This window comes from Cetorhinus maximus, chromosome 20 (assembly GCF_964194155.1).
Source record: "Cetorhinus maximus chromosome 20, sCetMax3.hap1.1, whole genome shotgun sequence".
NCBI lineage: Eukaryota > Metazoa > Chordata > Chondrichthyes > Lamniformes > Cetorhinidae > Cetorhinus > Cetorhinus maximus.
In genome coordinates this window covers 15,973,823-15,996,341 of record NC_135898.1, presented here as the reverse complement: position 1 = coordinate 15,996,341, position 22,519 = coordinate 15,973,823, and the positions used below count along the sequence as shown (strand labels likewise).

The window sequence follows — 22,519 nt, the reverse complement described above, 5'->3', positions numbered from 1 at the left end:
ACATCCTGAGATACACACTCAATGCCAAGCACCGGTGTATGCGCACACTCAACTTCTCTGTTCAGCAGCACCTCCTCACTCTGTCTCAAAGTCCTGGTCTGCATTATCATTTCATCCTTCATCTCATCTGATGCCTTAACAGAAAACATTTGTTGTTCTTTTCAATGTGAAGGATTGCAAGCTGCAATGACTCATGAGTACAAGGCCCCTCCAAATCTTTCTTCCCCTTCACTTCCCTCTGTCCCCATCCATTCTTCTAATCTCACCCCGCCATAGATTCACAATACCTTCCAGCCTTCTCCTCTCTGACCCTGAACAAACTGTCCTTCGCAAAGGCCTCGGCTTCATCCATCACCTCAATGAGTTTGGAGCCCGGCACGATGTTAAGCTCTTCTTCCATCAGCTTCGCTTCTGCGTCCACCCCAGGGGTACACCCCATGTGGACCCTTTGACTCATCTCCAGTATTCTCCCTCCAGCTGGACCCCGCCCTCTGTCCTTTTGCTCTCTCTTGATCTTTTCACTGTAAACTGCCAGAGTGACATCAGCCGTCTCAATTTCTCTGCTCCCCTCGCTTGTTCTAACTTGTCTGCCTCTGAACTGGCTGGACTCCATTCCCTCAGGTCCAATTCTGATGAAAGGTCATTGATCTGAAACATTACCTGTTTGTTTCTGTACAGATACTGACTGACCTGCTTAGTATTTCCAGCACTTTTTTGTTTTGTTTCAGATTTCCCGCATCTGCAGTATTTTTCTTTTCTAATCTATATCTAAACCCATGGATGAATTTAAAGTCAATGCACGGGTTTGTTGTAATCTATCGCAGATTGTGTGTTGCACACCTGCTGATACTTGAGATTAGAAGAGTGTAGTTCTGGACGTGTAGTGTTCAGTGTGAGAAATGTGGCTTGCTGGAGTGCAAAGTGTAACATTCGTAACATTCAGTCGAACATGCTTACAGGATAACTATCCAACAGTCACATGGAAGGAAATTGTGCCTAGGTCTGTACCGGTCAAAGTATAAACGTGTAAACTAGGGGTAGAATCGTCCCAGATTTGCACTAAGTGCGGTAGTGGGCGGGACGTTTTACCCATTGGTGGCAATGGCGATTTTCGCGCCGTATCATTCCAATCCCACCCCATTAATCATGCATTCCTGGGAAGCATGCCATTTCGCTGGTGGGCAGCCTCCAATTCACCTGCCATGCCATCACCTCGCTGCTTCCTCATGCCAGGCACTAGATGTAAAGTGCAGCTGCTTGTACACCTCCCAGTGCTTCCAGCCCAGGGCTGCTGCACTGAAGACATAGCACCGAAAGGCAAGAAGACTGCAGCTCCCTGATTCAGTGACATGTCCCTGGAGTGCCTTTTGGACGCCATGGAGGCCCGCCCATGATGTCCTCTACACCTGCTCTGGCCACAGGAGGGGCAGCAACATCACCAATCTGGCTTGGGGGGCAGTGGCAGTGGTGGTCAGTGCCAACGCTGCCCATGAGAGGTTGGCCACCCTGTGCAGAAAGAGGATGAACAATTTCATCCGTGCTGCCAGGATAAGTCAACCATCTCATCACTGTAAACTCACACACTCACAAGACCATCACACATTCAGTGGCATCTCACTCACTGCCAGCTCAAGAGGCACCACTACTCACTCTCTCTCACACGCCCTCACATCTCCATCTGGCCTCATCCCCTGTGGGGATCACCACCTCATTCCATCCATGGCTCCACTCAGCGCACACGCATGCACACCTGGCATCCTTCTCATTTAGCCGGGCATGCACCTTGCTCACACTCTCTCCGACTGTCTTAATGCAGAACAAGATCGCGCACAATAAAAGGATGAGGTCCCAGACGGGGAGGCAGAGTGCCAGACATCAAAGTCCTCACTCCCTTTGAAAGCCACACGTTAGAGCTGTCCAGAGTTTAGTGTGCTGCATGGCTGCCCACAGCCCCACCCGCTTCCGCCGCAGCCCACCTGACCGATTGGTGGCAGCGTCACCCACTGGACTGCATGCTGTGCTCCCAGGTCAGGCGTAGACATCCTCCTAACAAGCACTGCAAGGCTGCACTGTTAGCTTGAACCATGAGGGATACTGGTCCAAACTTGAATGATGATATTGCAAGGGGCTGTGAGCGCCTCCATCAGTGACGGCTCCATGGCCAGCTTTCGCAAGGAGATTGTACAACTTGCCCAGTCATCCAACTGTTCTGCAGTCCACTAAAAAGCTTATTAGTTTGCAGTCTATGCCCAAGGGGTGAAAAGCTCTGGGGCATTTGGTGGCACTTTCATGCCCCTGTGTTGCTTGAGTGGGCAGATAAGTTAGAGGCCTGACTCCAAGCAGGCCAATGTGGCTGCTCCTGTGCTTGTGCACTACCATGAGACCTGGCTGCCTCGCCCCCACAACTCACCCCAGCCACAGTGCAGCCCTTGCTCCAGCACCGCACTGTTGGCCAGTCGGGAAAAAGCCAGTTGCCTGTGCCCTTGCCGGAATGTGCAGTGCCTCAACCTTGAAGTCGAACGGGTGACCCTTGTGAGCACTGCACAACGTTAATGAGCACTCTCCTCCAAGTTCCCCTTGATGTGCAGCTCTCCAGGTGCACGCATTATAAATGCTGTTGTGAAATACATCGGTGTGCCCAGATGATCCAGTGTGGGAGGGATGATTCTGGCAAGCAGGGCTTATAATAATGTGCAGATGTATTAAAATGAAGTTCCCGACATCTGGCGGGCATTGGTGGGCGGAGCGGACAGTCGCAAACTGGTTTCATGACAGCGTGAAACCGATTTTTGGACCTTCCTGTCTGCTCACGCCCGCTGTGAAGCCCAACACCAATGGGCATGGAAAATTCCACCCTACGTTTCTGCTGTCAGATTCTCCTCGGCTCCAACCGGTGCCATTCCTAGCACACATAGTGCCAGAAGCAGCTTACTGAATTAAAATACAAAGGCTCGGTGAGAAGGAAAGTACTCTATTAACATTAAAAGACAGAATTGATGTACTAAGCTGAGTTTCTGAAAAAGCACTGGCAACCCTAAACCTGCATACTTCCAAATTCACTGAGTGAAGCTGTGTCTTTACTTTGTTTTAAATTTGTATGCCATTAAAAGTTGTTTTTCTGTATTCCTTCAAGGCTTTTTAATTAATAAGCGTCTTTTATTTTCTGGGGAAGATGCCAGGATCCCAGAGGTTGTGCCATTGACTTTAATCATCATTGGTCTCAAATTCAGATTCCCCTTCCTTCACAATTTGTGCCATTCATAAGGTGCAGTTTAATAAAATTAAACTGAGTTGTTGTCATCAATATGCTCCAGTGAAGTTAGCAAGAGAAGCACTTTCCCACAGGAGAAAGACATTGTCAGTAGGACAAACTGAAGTGATATAAACAAGAGCACTCCAGTATGCTTTGTACCAGTTTCCAAAATGCCATCTGTTTTTTGACAAATTATACTGAATAATGGATAGCCAAGACCAATAAAAAAGCAGTAACAAAAACAGAATTACCTGGAAAAACTCAGCAGGTCTGGCAGCATCGGCGGAGAAGAAATCAGTTAACGTTTCGAGCCTTCATGGCCCTTCGGCAGAACAAGCAGAAAAAGCAGTAATCTGAATTGAGGGATCCAGATTATAAGAGCAAAACTTGATTAATTTATCAACCCAGAGATTAGGCTGCATAGAATTACATAGAATTTACAACACAAAAACCAGCCATTTGCCACAATAGGACTATGCCAGTGTTTATCCTCTACATGAACCTCCTCCCACTTAATTTACTTCATCTCACTCAATTGACCTATCCTTCTATTCCTTTCTTCCTTATTTGTCTTCTCCTTAAATGCACTTAAGTTATTTACCTCAATTGCTTCATTTTGTGGCAAGTTCCACATTCTCACCACTCTCTACATAAAGGAGATTCTCCTGAATTCCTGACTGAATTTATTGTTGACCGCCTTGCATTCACAGTCCGTATCTTTGGACTCCACATAGGTGAAAACATCGCTATCTCTGGCCTAGTGAACCCTTTCATAATTTTTAAAGATCTCTGTGAGATCACCTTACAATCTGCTCTTCAAAAGAAAAGAACCCCAGCTTGCTCAGTCTTTTCTGATTGTTGTACCCTCTCAGTTCTGGTTTCATCCTTCATTTTGTCTTCGTTGCATTTTCTTGAGCACTTTGATATCCTTTTTGTGATTTGAAGACCAGAACATCCATAATATTTTAAGTGCGTCTAAGATCCTACACAAGTTTAACATAGCTTAGTATGTCAAAGAGAAGTCGAGTTTCTGATTAGAGATGAACCCAGTACTTTATATGTATCTATTAAGTGTTAATGTGTGTTGTTGCTTTTAATGATTTCTGTATCTAAATCAAGAGATCTATTTGTGCCTCAGCCCCGTTGAGACTCTTATTTTCCAAGGAATGGATGGCATTTTTATTTCTCCTACGAAATGCACCACTTCACACACACCTAAATTAAAATTAATTTGCCAGTTTGTTAACGTTGTCTTATATTTTGTCACAGTCTTCCTCAGTGTGAACCATACCCTTCAATTTGGTGTCATCCACAATTTTTGATATGGTACTTAGGATTCACAAATCCAAATTATTTATGTGGTGCAAGCACCAATCTCTGTGGAACACCACTTCCTACCTCCTGTCAGTCTGTTTTGTTTCCTGCTTTGTAGATAGTTTGTTATCCATTTTGCTACTTGTTCCCTGACTTCACATGCTTTGAGCTTAATCATGACTTTACTATTCAGTACCTTATCTCAAAAGCCGTTTGAAAGTCCATGAATGTCAAATCCACTGCATTACCATTGTCTGCTCTTTCTGTTACTTCTACAAAGAATTCAATACGGTTGATAAAGCTTTTGAAATCCAATGTTGATTATTCTTGATTATATTTTCAGCTATGTATCTACTTGAGTAATGGTTCCAGTATATTTCTGGCGTTAAGCGAACTAGCCTGTAGTTAGTTAAAATATGAGCATTCGATGAGGAGTCAGTTTATTTTTGAGATTGATTCTACCTCCAAAATGATCAACAGGGTGCAAAAACCAGAGGAACGAACAGCGAAGGAAAATGGTTAAAGTCACTTTCAGAAAAAAAAGTAAAATATACTAAAAATAATTAAGGAGAAAGTAAAAGTTTAAGTGATAAAAGTAAAAGAGCGAGAATGAGGAACAGAGAATGAAGGATGGACTGGGGTGAATAAAAGGCACGTGAGAAAGAAGTAAATGGTTTACATTTTTGTACTTGGAATCTTAAAAAAATTACTGTCTAAGGTGTCATATTTGGTCCCAAGGTCAGTTTCCTAATACTTATCCATGCCATCACCTATTTCCACTTCTGTAACATTATCCAACTCCTCCCCTGCCTCAGCTCATCTGCTGCTGGAACCCTCACCTCTACCTGACTGATCTCCAGCCTTGACTATTCCAACACACTCTTGACCAGCTACACAAGTTCTACACTCCACAAACTTGAGCTCAAGACTTCAGCTGTGTAAAATAATGAAGGGATCAGACTGTGTTCATATGGTTAGACTATTGAAATTCGATAGGTTAGGGAGAACAAAAGGAAATCCTAGATACATTAGCATAAAACTAGGTGAGATGTCAGGAGGTTATTGTATTCACAGAAGGTCATCGACCTTTGAAACAAGTAAACAATAAGTGCAGTGAGTTCCGAGTCATTGTAGGTGTTCAAAGATTGCAGGTTGAGTTACTGAATACGTCTGATATTGTTGTGCACAAAAGGTATTCAATGTTAGGTGATCATCCTCATGACCACTGTGACCTTCAAAACTTATTTTCATCACCTCCACAGGGATCCAGGAGGAATTTCCAAAGCTTCGCTTTTCCCTGAATTAGTCTCATTTTTTTTTAACCCCTGGATGTTACACAGTTGTTGGTTTGTGAGGAACATTGAAGGTCATGATGATTAGTTGCAACATAACTGTGGGGGACTGGAATGGTGGATCAACTGGTATTTCCTACCCATCAACTTTTCATGTTCATGTGTCTACAGATGAGAGCCTCTCAGCCTCTTGAATCTGCCACTCGTTCAATCAGATGGTTCTCTGTTGCAAATCAATTCTGTCAAAGTCTAGCCTCATACTAGTAAGGAAGTGCATTGTACCACAGGGATATTTATTTTCCCCAGCTGTCAGCTTGAAGTCATTAACAAGTCCTTACATAATTTGAGTATACATTGGGAATTAAAGACAGACCAACAGTGTTGTATAGATTGAACAGGATGGAAAACTGAGTGCAGCAGTATTACTGGCAGCTGACACAGCTGCCAACCCTTGTCTTGTTCTTAGCTTCTTTTAACATTCTATTTCATAGCAAGCATGGTCCATTTCCATGGAATAATGGGAGGTGTAAATAATAATTGCAATAATAGCTGGTCATCAACTAGGCACGATTCCTTGTGACCTCCAGAGTGAGTGTGTGATAAGTTGTTCGAGAAGTTTCACATAACTACCGAATGAAAAGTTACAGCCATCTTTACACCATATTCATAGAAAATATTGCCAGGCCTCTGAGAATGATGTGTGAACAGAGTCCTTTCATAAATTCCATGTGGTTCTCATTGGGAAGAAAAACATTGTCAGACTGAAATGGAGCAATGCATATTAAGTTTAACTGTAAAGATTGCAGGGCCAGAAAACTTGTCAAAACCCAACACAATTGGGGGGGAAAAAAACACTGCGAGACTTCATACCACTATGTATAAGCACAAATCTCTACCAGTTTCCACAGAATCCTGAAGAGCGGACATTCATGCCAAACACCACCTGGAGTTGTCCAAGTGCACAGCGACGGAACTTATGCTACACTATTCAGGCAGACTGGCGCTCCAGTACAACTTTTGTCTTTCATGAATTTCAAAAAACAGCAGAGTCAGATTCAAGTGACATGACCTGTTATGTCCTTGAGGCATTTTTTAAACTTCAAAGGATATATACAGGCGGAGTATGTTACATTGTGTGCTACAGGATCAAAACGCATTTCAGACTTTTAACGCGTGTTAAATCGTGAAACGTAAATAATATTCACTTTGTGTAAATAGAACATCACATATCAGCCAATGATGTGCCAAAGCTCAGGGTGCAGGACACCAGCAACGTGGAAAAGACAGAAAGAGAAAAGAAACCCAATGACGAGTTCAGTAACCCATACTAGGCTTGGGCCTTAAAAGGCTGGAGGAGGAAATGCTGCTTGAGAGAGCTAAGAAAGTTCCAAAATTTTGAGGGCTTGGGACAGAGGATTTAAAGTCGTCTTGGTGGTGGGGGAAGAGGGAACGAAGAATCCCGCAGCTGGTCTGTGGAGTCAAGCTGCATGTCAGGCCCTGAAGTTAATTCAGGGGGTGAAAGGGACAATGAGTCACTGGTAGTGGGCCTTATGATTTTTGAGGGGCCAGGAGGAGCATTCATATTCACTGTGCCCGTACTACACAAAAATGGCATTGGGCTCATCCAAATCACAAAGAAGTTTAAATATTTTGATAAGGAAAATATAATTGTTGCCCACAACAAGTGAGATCCCATTTCACAGCCTATCTGACAATGGTATGAAATAGGCCATGGGCGGGCAGTTTTTCTTTCAATCAAGCATTGAATGAACCTAATAATTAAAAGAGAATTAGGTGAATTGAAGAATAGTATTAAAAGATGCTTAAGACTTTGGAGCTAGCACATCTACCACAATGATCTCCGTGCTAAAATTTCTATGATGCTGAATGTTTACAGAATGGGATGGGATCTTTAAAGAAAGTGATATCTCTCTCTGTGACACCATGGCATTGCATTTTCCAAAGCAAGTCTGAGAATGCTGATGACTGCAATGCTTTGTGTTGCCTAATGACAGAGAATTACTTGAAGAGAGTTATGTGGCATACTCTGTGAGCCGAGTAGATTTAACTGTTTGCCATATGTTTAAATGGAATATGCTTTGCTTTTTTAAATAAGAAGTTGCCTGCACTGGATCTGGATCTGAGGAAGGGAGGGAAAGGATCAGGCTGAACTTGAAAGTCAAGTACAGAGGTACAACTGATGGTATGCCTGCTGTCTTCCTGTATTGACTGCACTTCACAATGTAAGCAAGTCAAGAAATAGGGGCAGTTGGTTCTAGTTTTGTACACACAAGGTACTGGTTCTGCACATTTGCTGGGCTGTTAGTTTCTACAGGAAGAGGAGAATCGAAGCCCAGTACACTAATTTAGATAATGTGCAATGTACTAATGGAGATTGGATTTCCCATCCGAGTGTAAAAGCTCCCTGAAAATGTGAAAAGGTGCCCACTTGATATAAACCTCTGACTGTGACAGCGGCATTGGAGACAGTCTGATGGTTCCGTTGAACTTGCAAAGGATGAAAGGAAAATTTCCTCAATAATTTTGGACGTGGAAGTCTCAAACTGCTTAAGGGAAGGGAGACGGAACTGTAAATTAAGAAAACACTTCCCAAAAATGTATTTCCCTTGCAATAGGAACCCAAGATTTCAGTGGTTCTCCATTCAAGAAACACTTTTCACATCTGCGAACTGGCCTTGTGTAGTTGATGAATTTCAGGGCCAGGCACGGCACTGACATCAAAGATACCCTGTGGTTGCCAAAAGTCACTCTGAATGTGCTGTCACTGAACCAGAAAAAGACAGACCATCTGAGTTGGACCAGGCAATACTATCTTCTTCTGCATACTTTCATTCCTCCTTGACTGGTGCCTTGTGTCCATGGCTGACAACTCGCATGCTACCTGGTACTGGATGCCCTCTTTGGCAACCTTTTCTATTTTGTTTTAATTGTTTTGCTTTACACCTCTTAAAAATAAAATCACATTTAAACTGCCAGGTGGTCCAATAATTCTCACCTTAACAATTTGCATTTATGTAGCCCCTTTAATATAATAAAGCATCACAGGAGCATTCGGAAACAAAATCTGACACCGAATCACATAAGGTGACATTAGGACAGGTGACCAAGGGCTTGCTCAAAGAAGTAGGTTCAAAGGAGAATTTTAAAGGACATGAGGTGTACAGACTTGGAAAGGTTTAAGGAGGAGATTCTGAGCGTAGGGCCAAGACAGCTAAAGGCACAGTCCCCAAGAATGGAGTGATTAATATTATGGATGCTCAGAAGGCTAGAATTAGACGCTCACAGATACCTCTGAGGGGTTTGAGATAGTGAGGGGTGAGGCCATAAATAGATTTGAAAACAAGGAAGAGAATTTTAAATTCTATGCATTGCTTAACTGGGAGCCAATGTAAGTCAGCGAGGGCAGGGATGATGGGTGAACAGCACTTTGCACAAGTTAAGACAAGGGCAGCAGAGTTTTGGATGGCTGAAAGTTTCTAGGGGATAGAACGTGGGAGGCCAGCCAGGAGTGCATTGGGAACAGGCAAGTCGAAAGGTACCCAGGTGTTTAATGAGGGTTTTAGCAAAAGATGAGCTGGGGCAGGGGTAATGTTATGAAGGTGAAAATAGGCAGACATTGTGATTTTTAAATGACAAGTGATAAAATAATAAAAATGCCACCAGCGTTTCAATATCGCATGTTAACTAAATATGGGATGATATTTACCTTACAAGCAATAATCTGATTCTGCATTTCATATGGCATCATATAACCAGAGAGCAACAGTCAAGCTTAGTTGAATGGCAGCACAGGCATAAGGGACTAAATGGCCTATTCCTTTTCCTATGTTCTGATGTTCCTGTATTATTTAATAGCTAAGTCTGTTATGACCAGGTGAGAAGGGGTGAACTGGCTCTCCTCTATTCAACCTCCTCGGTTGGTCACAACAAAGATTGAAGTTTCTTTTTCACACAAATATTCCTTTTCCAATTCAGAATGTATTTAACTATTTAAACTGTGAGCAATACTGTGAGAAATAAGGAGCCAATCAAACAAGGTTTTCTTGAGTCAAAGAAAGAGCAAACTTATTAACCACTAAACCCGAGAAAAAGAATAAAAATGCGACATCGAGCATTCTGCACTCATCACACACGTGCACACACACGCGTGCACACACACACACACCTATCATACATAAGGGCCCTATAAAAAAAAAAGTAAAATAATATACGGTTAAGTGTCCTTTGATTGTCCTTGAGGCGTAGATTTTAAACACTGGCTGATTTAGGTTAGCTGGTTTCTTGGATGCGGTCAGATGTAGAAGATGTTGCGATTATTATGAGATCTTGGTTTGCTGGCAGGTTTCTGGTAGAGTTGGCTTCTTGAACCAAGCGACAGTCTTATTCCAAAAGACAGAGAGGGAGAGATCAACCTTCAGCCTGTTCCATCTGCTGAAGACTTTCTTGACACCATTTATGCCACTTACAATCTCTCTCTAGTGGCTGGGTAGCCTTGCCTTGAAATATTTCACCCATTGTGTATCTCCAAGAGGTTTTGGGTGTGTCTGTCTGTGACAGCCATTGTTTCAATATCCCATAGTTTGCGTTTTTAATGTATTTTCCTTAGACAGTTATGGAACAGAGAAAAAGGAAGACTTGCATTTCTATATCGCCTTTCACGATCACAACACATCCCAAAGTGTTTTGCAGCCAGTGAGGTACAGTTGAAATGTTGTTGCTGTTGTAATATAGGCAACACAGCAGCAATTTGTAAGCAGCAAGTGCCCACAAACAGCAATATGACAATTGGACCCTGGTTTGATAGATTATAACTTTTATTTTTGTTTAGAAAAGTGGAGGACAGCTACTACACAGAGTCACTTGAGTCTGCGGATGAACTTTTAACAAAAGAATAAAACATTTATTAAACAAGAAACGATGAACTATATTACTCTACTCCTTCACCTAAACTATGCCTTTACAGATATACTCAAATTCATAAAGTTAACACAGGTTATAAACCTATTTTATACTCTAATATACACAGTAAATATACAGTCCATGTAAACTAATAGGTGAACTTTGGTCAAAACCAAGTTTCTATGGATTGCTCATCAACTCTCCCCCCACCACCCACCAGACGCTTGTTACACCGTGAGCCAACCGGTCTCACTGAAACTCTGTCTTTCTTACAAGGGTTTCCAATCTCCATACTCGAAGAACTCGCCTTGGAATTATCTCCCAAACAACACTTCTCCTCGGACGTCTTCCAAAAGGATCCACTTCCAGGTTTTCAACCTCTCTTTCCAATGTTCATTTTCCCTGGATCTCTACGTGCATTCAGGCTTCACCCCCCACAACGTACTCCGGTATTCAGCTGTGTCAATATAGCCCCCAATCAGGATGGTGTGTGGCTCGGAGGGGAAATTGCAGGTGGTGGTGGTACTATCTGCTGCCCTTGTCCTTCTGGATGGTAGAGGTCATGGGTTTGGAAGTGCTGGCGAAGGAGCTTTGGTGATGCTACACACTGCTGTCACTGAGCATCGTTGATGGAGGGAGTGAATGTTTAAGGTGGCGGATGGGAGGCCAATCAATTGGGTTGTTTTGTCCTGGGTGGGTCAAGCTTCTTGAGTGTTGTTGGAGCTGCAAGCTTGCCTCATCCAGGCAAGTGGAGAGTATTCCATCACATTCCTGACTTGTGCCTTGTAGGTGGTAGACAGGCTTTGGGGAGTCAGGAGGTGATTTACTCATCATAGGATTCCTAGCCCCTGACCTGCTTTTCTAGCCACAGTAGTTATATGGCTGGTCCAGTTCAGTTCAGTTCCTGGTAACCCCCCAGGATGTTGTTAGTGGGTGATTCAATTATGGTAATGCCATTGAACGTCAAGGGGCGATGGTTAGATTCTCCCTTGTTGGAGATGGTCATTGCCTGGCACCTGTGTGGCACGAATATTACTTGTCAGCCCAAGCCTGGATATTGTCTGCATTTGGACATGCTTCAGTATCTGAGGAGTCGCAAATAGTACTAAACATTGTGCAATTGTCCTTGAACATCCCCAATTCTGACCTTATAATGGATGGAAGGTCATTAATGAAGCAGCTGATGGTTGGACGTCTCATGCAAAAAAACAGCACCTCCAGCAGTGCAGCATTCCCTCAGTACTACACTAGAGTACAGGTCTAGTTTTTTGTGCCCTGTGGTAGACTTGAACCCACAGTGTTATGACTCAGAGGTGAGGATGCAACCAACTGAGCCACAGCTAACAATGGTCATCAACTTAAATTTACTGAAATTTTATTTATTTATTTCCTTTTATAATGTAAATTTTCTGACTGTTTAATTTTGTACACTTTTCTATTCTTTCAGTAGTTGGTGGCAGGACTGATTATAGTTTTTTTGGCCATGATATTATTGAGAAACCGTGTGACTTTAGATCCCGAGGGCTATTTTGCGTGCACAACCATGAATTTTATAACTTAAGACCAGATTATTCTTGGCAGTTAATAATGGAAAATCTCTGGTATAAATATTACTGTGAATGAATAACTTGCTGCCCAGAACGCAAAATCAACTGTGGGCTGAACCATTAACAGCAGAAACTGGACTTTGAATAATTTAGCAAAATCCGTGTTCTGCAGTTGAAAGCAACTGCATAACTCAAAGCAGCAGTGTTCTGATTGAGCTCTGTTGGTCTGCCTCGTGAGTAAAATAATTATAAATTGCTGACTCATCGACATTCGGGAATCCATGAGCTAGTAATTTCAAGTGTGCATAATAATCCTACTCCTAGCTCGATTGGCTTGACTTTTCATGTACCTTATACGTGAGCAAAATTGCACAAATCAGCAGCCTCAGAGTCTCACACATTTGATTTCTGTTTTGTCGCTCCTGTAATGACATGAAGGCTTTTGATAAAACAGCCCTGTTAACAAAAATGTATTACTGTCTGGAAAAGAGCTGTCATTAATGCAGCAATAGCATAATCAGCATTTCAACCTCAAACGAGTTAAGTAGCTTCAAAAAACCAAGAGATACCATAATTTATAATTTAATTAAAAGAGATGCAAGAATGCAGTAATCATCAAATCACATTAGTTAGACAATCAGTAACTCCCATTAGTGATAAAGACTCTGCTATATTATGTTAGTCAGTATAAGAATGATCAGAGCAATATTGAAATTACATTGCTCATAATGTCAGTGCATCTTGAGCATCCTGTCAATGGGATATGAATTTATTCAGGATCTAAATGGCGTTGAGGGTTTTCGAAAAGGAAAGTGGTATCGCAAAATGTAAAAGAATGAGTGAATAAGCAATCTCAAGTAATTACGCCTGTATACACTGGGAGAGTATGGACATGCAATTTCGGCACAAAATACAACTGACTTGCCCCAAGATGTTTCACTATCTCATAGGGTGAAGGGAAGGAAAATCGAGAAAATGAAGAATGAACGGGAATTAGGAAATAGATTTTCTTGTTCACCTGGCCTTGCTTCTGAGCAGCTACTTTCTCAATCAGGTTCAATGATTAAATATAATAATGAAGGCGTTGGGGGGATTGTTAACCTAGATGAGTAAGTGGATTTGGGTGTGAGCAGGATGATAGTACCAACAAAATCCAAATATGTTGGGAAGTCCAATTCACTGACTTCAGTATTTAATTGAAGCACGTTTGGTGGCCTGTGTGCAACCCTTACAGGAGAGATGGTTGGCTGTTAACAGATGCTAATTGCTCAATTGGAGCAATATTTCAACTCACTTTGAAATTTAACCCTGCATCCACAGGTTTCCCGGGCTTCCTGAAACTCACCAGTGAAAGCACGGGGTAATTGAGGAGAATAATCCTTCTCATGGAAATATGGCTTAGTATTCACAGCTGCTTTGTTACCTGCTGGTGGGAAAAGATTTGTTCTCAGTACTTTAACTGAAAGTTTATCTCCTACACTTGAGGGGTTTCCTGAATCACAGCACGCTGGGTGGGAGGGGGGAACTTTGCCTGTCCTTGAGCTTTGGATGAGGACCAATATGACCAGTACCAGCAACGTTAGCTTGCTATTGATGAGTCTGGTAGCTGGGCTGCAGAGAAGAGAGCAGATTGCCAGAGGCACTACCTACTGCACAAAGTGTACAGGCAAAGGCTGGGTTTCCTTGGCACAGTCAAACAGGAGTCTTTCAGGAAGCTCAGGCTGTTGTGCCAGGCAGTACCAGGCATCTGCAGACTCCAAGAAAAAGACCTGTTGGACTGGTGGACATGTGTTACCAATGGTTGCCAAAGTCACTATCATCCTCAACTTTTTTTAGCCTCTGAATCATTTCAGGGCTCTGCCAGAGACATATCCACTAATTAGTGACAAATGCATGAGACAAGTGATTGATGACATGATCACAAGAGCCAGCAATATGTGAACTTTGACTGCAATGATGCCAGATTGAATGTGCGGCTGCATGGAGTTACGTTTCAAACGGGTGCAGAGCATCAGCTACACAAACTTGGCAATCTGTGCACTCCAGGTCAACCAGGGAGTATGAGTCAAAAGCAAGGGCATCGACTCTATTAATGCTCGGCTGGTGTGCAACCACAAAAGCTATTTATGCAGTGTGTGTAAGATTCCAAGGGAGCTGCCCCAGTGCTTTCCTCCTGTAGCAGTTCAAGCTCCCAATCATCTTTTAACCTGCAAGTAGACCTGGGGAGGAGCTGTTAGGTGACAAGGGATACCTATTTCAAACTTGGTGGATGTCACCCGTCAGAGAGCTTATCAATGAAGTCAAATAGTGCTGCAGTGAATGCCATCGGATCACTAGATGTCTGATCAAACACATCATCAGAATACTTAAGATATGATTTAGGTGTTAGACAGATCTGGAGGTGTCCTTCAATATGCACCAGCCAAGGTGTCCAGAATGGTTATCATGAGCTGCACTTTGCACATTGCACAGGAGCAAGGTTTGGGCCTGCAAGAAGAACAAAGGTAAGAGCGCCGACCCTCTTCGGATGAACCCGAGGAGGAGGAAGATGAGGAAGACCACATGGAGGAGAAGGATGTTGCTCACTTTGATCTCTGGGTTGCAAGGGACCCCCTATTTAGTGCGAAACTTATTTAGTTTGCACCCGTTGACCCATGTTAGAAGCACACGCAACGGTCACTCTTCCAGCTCCACACATCTCTCTCAATGCATTCCTGTAAATAACCAAACATCATTTATCTCCAGTGTCACCGCCCCTGCATTTGGGAGTTGGAAAATCTGTGGAGGCCAACCTCTGGATTTCCCCCTCTCTCTCCTCTTTTCCCCTCCTCTTTTCCCCTCCTGCAACAAAGAAAGAACAGACCTATGAGTGAGTGCAATGGCATGTGTTCAGTCAATAAATGGAGTTCATTTGGTGAACGATAGTGGGGGATGGAAATGTGAACAAGTGCATAGAGAGAGAGAGAGGAATAGGTGCAACTGCAAAGTAAGTAGATGGAAGGAATGATGTGAGAGTAGTTTGAGAGGGCATTTATGAGGGGATAACTGTACTCGCCTCTCCTGACCTGGTTAGATCATTAAAGTGCTTCCTGCACTGAATCCATGAGCATGGTACAATGCTCCTGCTGCTGACCTCTTCGGTCACCTCCAGCTTCACTTGCTGGATGTTAGCAGCAGGTTTCAACCTCCCATTGTTGAGGATCTGTAACTCTCCCCAGCTCGTCATTGACCCCAGCAGCACATGAAGGGAGACATCAGTGAATCACAATGTAGCCATTTCCAGTCTGAAGTCAGTTGTCACATCTTGTCTTGTTTTAAGCTCCATTATTCCATCCTCATAGTGGCCCCTTTAAATAGTGAAGTTAAGGTTGTGTCACGTGGCTCCTCATCACTCTGACAGGTGTGCACTGGATGGCCAACCCAGTCGTAAATTGCTAATGGGTTGACTACGTTAAAAAGCTAATCTCAGACATTCTGTACTTTCTTCTGGATATCTCACACAATATCGGAACCCTACCTCCACCCTCCACCTGGTCTCAGAGTGAAGAGCAGGGCCTTTTGATTCATTTACAATGCCATGTGTTCCTTCAGAAACAGGGTAGATTTCTGATGGTTGGTCAATCTATGGTGTGCTTATACCTCTCACATTGAGAATGAGAGGCCCAGTGCGAGAGAAAGACTTCACTCAGAGTGAAGTTAGTAACTTGCATTTTAACCAACAGATTATTGGAGGTAGAATCAAAATTCTAAAAGGTTTCAATATGAAATTCTATATTTTAAAGCAAAATTTGTTAAAAAAAATCATTGCTGTTATTAAAACCGATGAAAATCTGCTACATTTTATCTTTGGGACCTCCGTCACATTCACATCCCATACATATGCATGGTCGTCAATGGTAATTACACACTTGAGCAGAGAAAAGTGACACTTCAGTTTTCATTGAACCCTCAGCTGCCTGTTTAATTAGAACTAATAATAATCTCCAAATTGCTGGAATTCACCTGGTATCATTTGATTAAAAAGATTAAATATTTATCAAGCCATGTATTAAAAGTTATTGCAGCCTGTGAGATCTCATTTTTTACCCAATTAAATATGAAATATTGTTTGGTGTCCTGCTTTCATGTTGGACAGTATAGTAACACAGAGCATCTCTGCAGGCATTTTTTGTGTATGTTCAATGGGGGGGCTGAGATTCCTTATTCCTATTCCTCCTGCCACCCATCCAAAATTGAACTCACAGAATCACACAGTGCAGAAGACGCCCTTCGGCCCATCGAGTCTGCATTGACACGTAAGAAACACCTGACCTACCTACCTAACCCCATTTACCAGCACTTGGCCCATAGCCTTGAATGTTGTGACGCGCCAAGTGCTCATCCAGGTACTTTTTAAAGGATTTGAGGCAACCCGCCTCCACCACCCTCCCAGGCAGTGCATTTCAGACCGTCACCACCTTCTGGGTAAAAAGGTTTTTCATCACATCCCCCCTAAACCTCCTGCCCCTCACCTTGAACTTCTGTCCCCTTGGGACTGACCCTTCAACTAAGGGGAACAGCTGCTCCCTATCCACCCTGTCCATGCCCCTCATAATCTTGTACACCTCGATCAAGTCGCCCCTCAGTCTTCTCTGCTCCAACGAAAACAACCCAAGTCTATCCAACCTCTCTTCATAACTTAAATGTTTCATCCCAGGCAACATCCTGTTGAATCTCCTCTGCACCCCTTCTAGTGCATTCACATTCTTCCTATAATGTGGCGACCAGAACTGCACACAGTACTCCAGCTGTGGCCTCACCAAGGTTCTATAACTCCCTACTTTTGTAATCTATGCCTCGACTGATAAAGGCAAGTGTCCTATATGCCTTTTTCACCACCCCACTAACATGCCCCTCCGCCTTCAGAGATCTATGGACACACATCCCAAGGCCCCTTTGTTCCTCAGAACTTCCTAGTGTCATGCCGTTCGTTGAATACTTCTTTGTCACATTACTCCTTCCAAAGTGTATCACCTTTCAGGGTTAAATTCCATCTGCCACTTATCTGCCTATTTGACTATCCCGTCTATATCTCCCTGCAGCCCAAGACATTCAACCTCACTGTTAACCACCCGTCCAATCTTTGTGTCATCCGCAAACTTACTAATCCTACCCCCCCACATAGTCATCTATGTCGTTTATATAAATGACGAATAATAGGGGACCCAGCACAGATCCCTGTGGTACGCCACTGGCTTCCAGTCACTAAAGCAGTCTTCCGTCACCACCCTCTGTCTCCTACAGCTAAGCCAATTTTGGATCCACCTTATCAAATTACCCTGTATCCCATGTGCATTTGCCTTCTTTATAATTCTCCCATGTGGGACCTTGTCAAAGGCTTTGCTGAAATCCATATAAACTACATCAACTACACTACCCTCATCAACACACCTGGTCACCTCCTCAAAAAATTCAATCAAATTTGTTAGGCATGACCTCCCTCTGATAAAGCAATGCTGACTATCCCTGATCAAACCTTGCCTCTCCAAGCGGAGATAGATTCCCTCCTTCAGAATTTTCTCCAATAGTTTCCCTATCACTGACCTGAGACTCACTGGTCTGTAGTTCCCCGGCTTATCTCTACGACCCTTCTTAAATAGCGGAACCACGTTACCTGTTCTCCAGTCCTCTGGCACCTCCCCCGTGGCCAGAGAGGAATTAAAAATTTGGGTCAGAGCCCCTGCGATCTCCTTCCTCAGCAGACTAGGACACAAATCATCCAGACCTAGAGATTTGTCCACTTTTAAGCCTGCCAACACCTCCAATACCTTGTCACTCCCTATATCAATTTGCTCAAGAACTTCGCAGTCTCTCTCCCCGAGTTCCATACCCTCATCCCCATTCTCTTGGGTGAAGACGGATGTAAAGTATTCGTTCAACACTGTACCGATGTCCTCTGGCTCCATCCATAGATTTCCCCCTTGGTACCTAATGGGCCCTACTCTTTCCCTGATTATCCTCTTCCCATTGATATACTTACAGAATATCTTGGAATTTTTCCTACTTTTACCAGCCAGAGCTTTCTCATATCCCCTCTTTGCTCTCCTAATTGCTTTCTTAAGCTCCACCCTGCACTTTCTGTACTCCACTAATGCCTCCGCTGATTTGCTCCCCTTGAACCTGCTAAAAGCCTCTCTTTTCCTTCTCATCGTAACCTGAATATCTCTGGTCATCCATGGTTCTCTGGGCTTGTTACTCCTTCCTATCACCCTAGAAGGAACGTGTTGAGCCTGTACGCTCCCCATTTCCTTTTTGAACGCCCCCCACTTCTCTTCTGTAGATTTCCGCACAAGTAGCTGTTGCCAGTCTACCTTGGCCAGATCCTGCCTTATTTTTACTAAAATCCGCTCTCCCCCAATCCAAAACATTTTTTTGCAATTTGTCTATTTCTTTGTCCATAACAAGCTTAAATTATACCATGTTGTGGTCGCTATCACTAAAATGCTCCCCCACCACCACCTCAGCCACCTGTCCAGCTTCATTCCCCAGAATTAGGTCCAGCACTGCACCGTCCCTTGTTGGACCCTCTGCATATTGATCTAAAAAGTTGTCCTGTACACATATCAAGAAATCCACTCCATCCAAGCCCTTAACACTATGTCTATCCCAATTAATGTTGAGAAAGTTGAAATCACCTAATGTAATTACCCTATTGTTATTGTTTTTACATACCTCCGCAAATTGTTCACATATTTGCTCCTCAATTTCCCGCTGACTATCTGGGGATCTATAATAAACACCTAACAATGTGGCTGCCCCTTTTTTATTCCTAAGCTCTACCCACAAAGCTTCATTCGATGCCCCCTCCAAGATATCATCTCTCCTTACTGCAGTAACTGACTCCTTAACTAATAATGCAACGCCTCCTCCTCTTTTACCCCCTCCCCTGTCTCGCCTGAAGATTCTATATCCTGGAATGTTGAGCTGCCAATCTTGCCCCTCCCTCAACCACATCTCTGTGGTGGCTACTATATCACAATTCCACGTGTCAATCCTCACCCTTAACTCAACCATTTTACCTGTCATACTCCTGGCATTAAAGTAGAGGCCATCTAGCCTTGCCTTACTCCCTTGAAACTTAATGCAGCTGTACTCCCTCTGACTTGAATGTTTTACTGTATTATGATGTGTCCCTATTCTGCTACATTCTGTGTCCCCTCCCCCTACTGAATTAGTTTACACTCCTCCCAACAGCATGAGCAAACCCGCCCGCAAAGATGTTAGTCCTGCTCTGGTTCAGATGTAGACCTCCCGTTTGTACAGGCCCCACCTTCCCCAGAAACGGTCCCAGTGATCCAGGAATCTAAAACCCTCCCTCCTGCACCAACTCTTAAGCCACATATTCATCTGTGCTATTCTCCTATTTCTGAGCTTGCTAGCACGTGGCACTGGGAGTAATCCAGTGATTACAACCCGAGAGGTCCTGCTTTTTAGTTAACTGCCTAACTCCCTGAATCCTTGATGCAAGACCTCATCCCCCTTTCTACCAGTGTCATTGGTACCAACATGTACCATGACCTCTGTCTTATCACCCTCCCCCTTCAGGATGCCCTGCAGCTGTTCAGTGGCACCAGGGAGGCAACACACCATGTTGGAGTCACATTGACAGCCACAGTAGCACCTATCTGTTCCCCTGACTATAGAATTGACTATCACTATTGCTCTTCCTCTCTTCCTCCCTTCCTGTACAAACAGGCTCCTTGTGGTGCCAGAAGCTTGGCTCTGTCTGCACTCCCTGGAGGAACCAGCGCCCTCATCAGCCTCCAAAATGGAAGACCGATTTTCCAGGGAACTCCTGAACTATCTGCCTGTTTTTCTTGGACTGCCTGGTGGTCACCCATTCCCTTCCTCCCTCAAGTCCCTTCAGCTTCGCTGTGACCACCTCTCTAAACGTACTATCCACGATGCTCGCGGATGGTCCACAGTGTCCCCAGCCGCCATTCCAGCTGACCACCAGATGCATCATCTAGAATTCATACAAGCTGCTTCTTACGGTGCTTGTTTTCAGAATTGCTCCATCTGAAATATTTCCTGTCAAATGGACGACATATAATAAACGTGTCCTCAATTCTTTCAGTAGGAGTAGTTTTACACTAAGAATACCCCCTCAACCTTGCTGTTTCCAAGGAGCATCCCCTGCACCATGTAACAGCTCTGGGATTTGCCTGTATTGTACTGAGAAAAATGGCAATGAACTAACTCCACCTTCAAACTCGTCAACCACTTGTCCACCTTCCGCCCCACAATGGTAAGGCAGCACATAAACAGTCTTAATCCACTCGACAATCCACACACACGCACGCACATACACACACACACACACACACACACAATCTCTCTCTCTCTCTCTTTCTCTGCAATTTAAAGGTAAAGAAGAGGTGATTTTGGCAGTCATATATATGGGAAAACATCCTGCCTGTGAAGGTTAGTATAATGTAATACGATGGATCATTCTAAAAGATTTGAAACTGTCCAGACTGTTGGCTGCCTTCCCACTATGAGCTGACGAGCAGAACTCTGTACAATTGTTCATAGGGAATGAGGGAAAAGCAAAGTTATTGGGAAAAAGTCATAGAGGTCATCTCAAGGTGCTGCTGTGCATCTAGTGCTGTTCAATTATCAGGCAGCATAAATAGAAGGTCTGAGAACAAGTTGTTGCTCAGTCGATCTCTATACTAAGTCTTGAAAATTTTAAAAGGTAGAAAGTAGTATAAATATAATTAGCCTTGATGGGCAGTAATCCCATTGTACAAAGAATTGCAAAAATATGTTTTATGTTATATTTTGTAGCAATGTTTGGAGGTTATCTTTTCTATATAGTGTACAGTACATATTCTAGCTGTTTTAACTTTTTTTTTTGCCTTTCAGCCTGAAAAACCAATTGTGAGATCCTTCAAAAGCAAAATTGTGAATTGAATTCAACTTCAAGAAATTCTATTTTCCTTACGGGGCATCAGCGTCTATTCAATGCAGAGATGGATATCTTTCTCAAAAGGCATTGGACACTTTTTAAATAGTTTTTTTTTCTTTTTTCCAAAACAGAAGTAATTTGCAGGTATGTCGGTCACTCTTATCTGCCTGTCGAAAGCAAATTCCACTGGTTATCAGCTGGGCACAAGAGTGAGCACTTTGTTTTGGTGGCAGGGGAAACTCAAATCACTTCAAGGACACTTTCCCCAGACTGATCCTAAAACACAGTTACTACAGTAGTTTGTAGCCCAGATTATCCCAGGTTGATGGTAAAGGAGGCTGTATTCCAGCAAGAAAATACCCAAAACATTCTTTTTACAGTTTTGAAATTTCTGAAGAGCTGCATTGAAGAATTTGTATTTATATGGCAAATATCACAACAACAGAATGTCCCAAAGTGCTTCAGTATTAATTAAGTATTTTTGAAGCGTATTCATTTTGTAATGTGGGGAAACACAGATTGGGTACGGCAAGGTCCCACAAACAGCAGTGAGATAAATATTGCTAACGACTCCAGTAAACCTTCCCTGCTATTTACAATTGCCATGAGATCTTTTACAGCCACCTGAGAGAGCAGATGGGATCTTGGTTTCATGTTTCATCTGAAAGATGCACCTCTGACAGTGTAGCACTGCCTCAGTACTGCATTGAAATGGCAGCCTAGATTCTGTGCTCAAGTCTCTGGAGAGTGGAGAGGGGTTTGAGGCCGTGACCTTCTGACTGAGTTGAGAGTGCAACAAAGAAACTGGTTCACTGGAGATTGGCACACTGTTCTATTCTTCTCCATAGCCTGGGTTGCAATCTAGCTCAATCTGACAGGATCTCCCTCTCTGATGGACGCATGAGTCCTCAGTGAAATTGGCTTGCGCATTGTGGGCACAGGTCCCAGTTTTCACAAGTCCAATAATTCAAAATTCCCAATTGTTTGACACTCAGAGGGCGGAAGCAATGCACTTTATATTCAAATATTTTCCATGATCTGTTTCAAAACAGCTTGTTACTGTTATACAGATGAATATAACTACCTTTTTAGGAACAGGATATTGGGAGGGTAAATGAATACATTTGTCACATGCAAAGTGTGACATTAAATGGTGGTCAAATCAGTTCTTAAGGAGCCGAAGTATGGTGCTGGTGAGGAATGGACTGTCTTTCCCAGTTGTGTAACCCAGTGTCAGGACTGA

The 22,519-nt window shown here is 43.3% G+C and overlaps 1 protein-coding gene across 1 annotated transcript in view; it reads left to right on the top strand.

The window, feature by feature from the left end:
• The window catches only part of LOC144694896 (zinc finger matrin-type protein 4-like), a 157,187-nt gene extending 135,041 nt beyond the window's left edge, over positions 1–22,146 (top strand). Inside the window, exon 7 of the mRNA XM_078565630.1 lies at positions 21,234–22,146. Within this exon, the coding sequence (XP_078421756.1) occupies positions 21,234–21,252 (19 nt within the window). The 3' untranslated portion in view covers positions 21,253–22,146. The remainder of the gene's footprint in view (positions 1–21,233) is intronic.
• Positions 22,147–22,519: the final 373 nt, after the last annotated feature.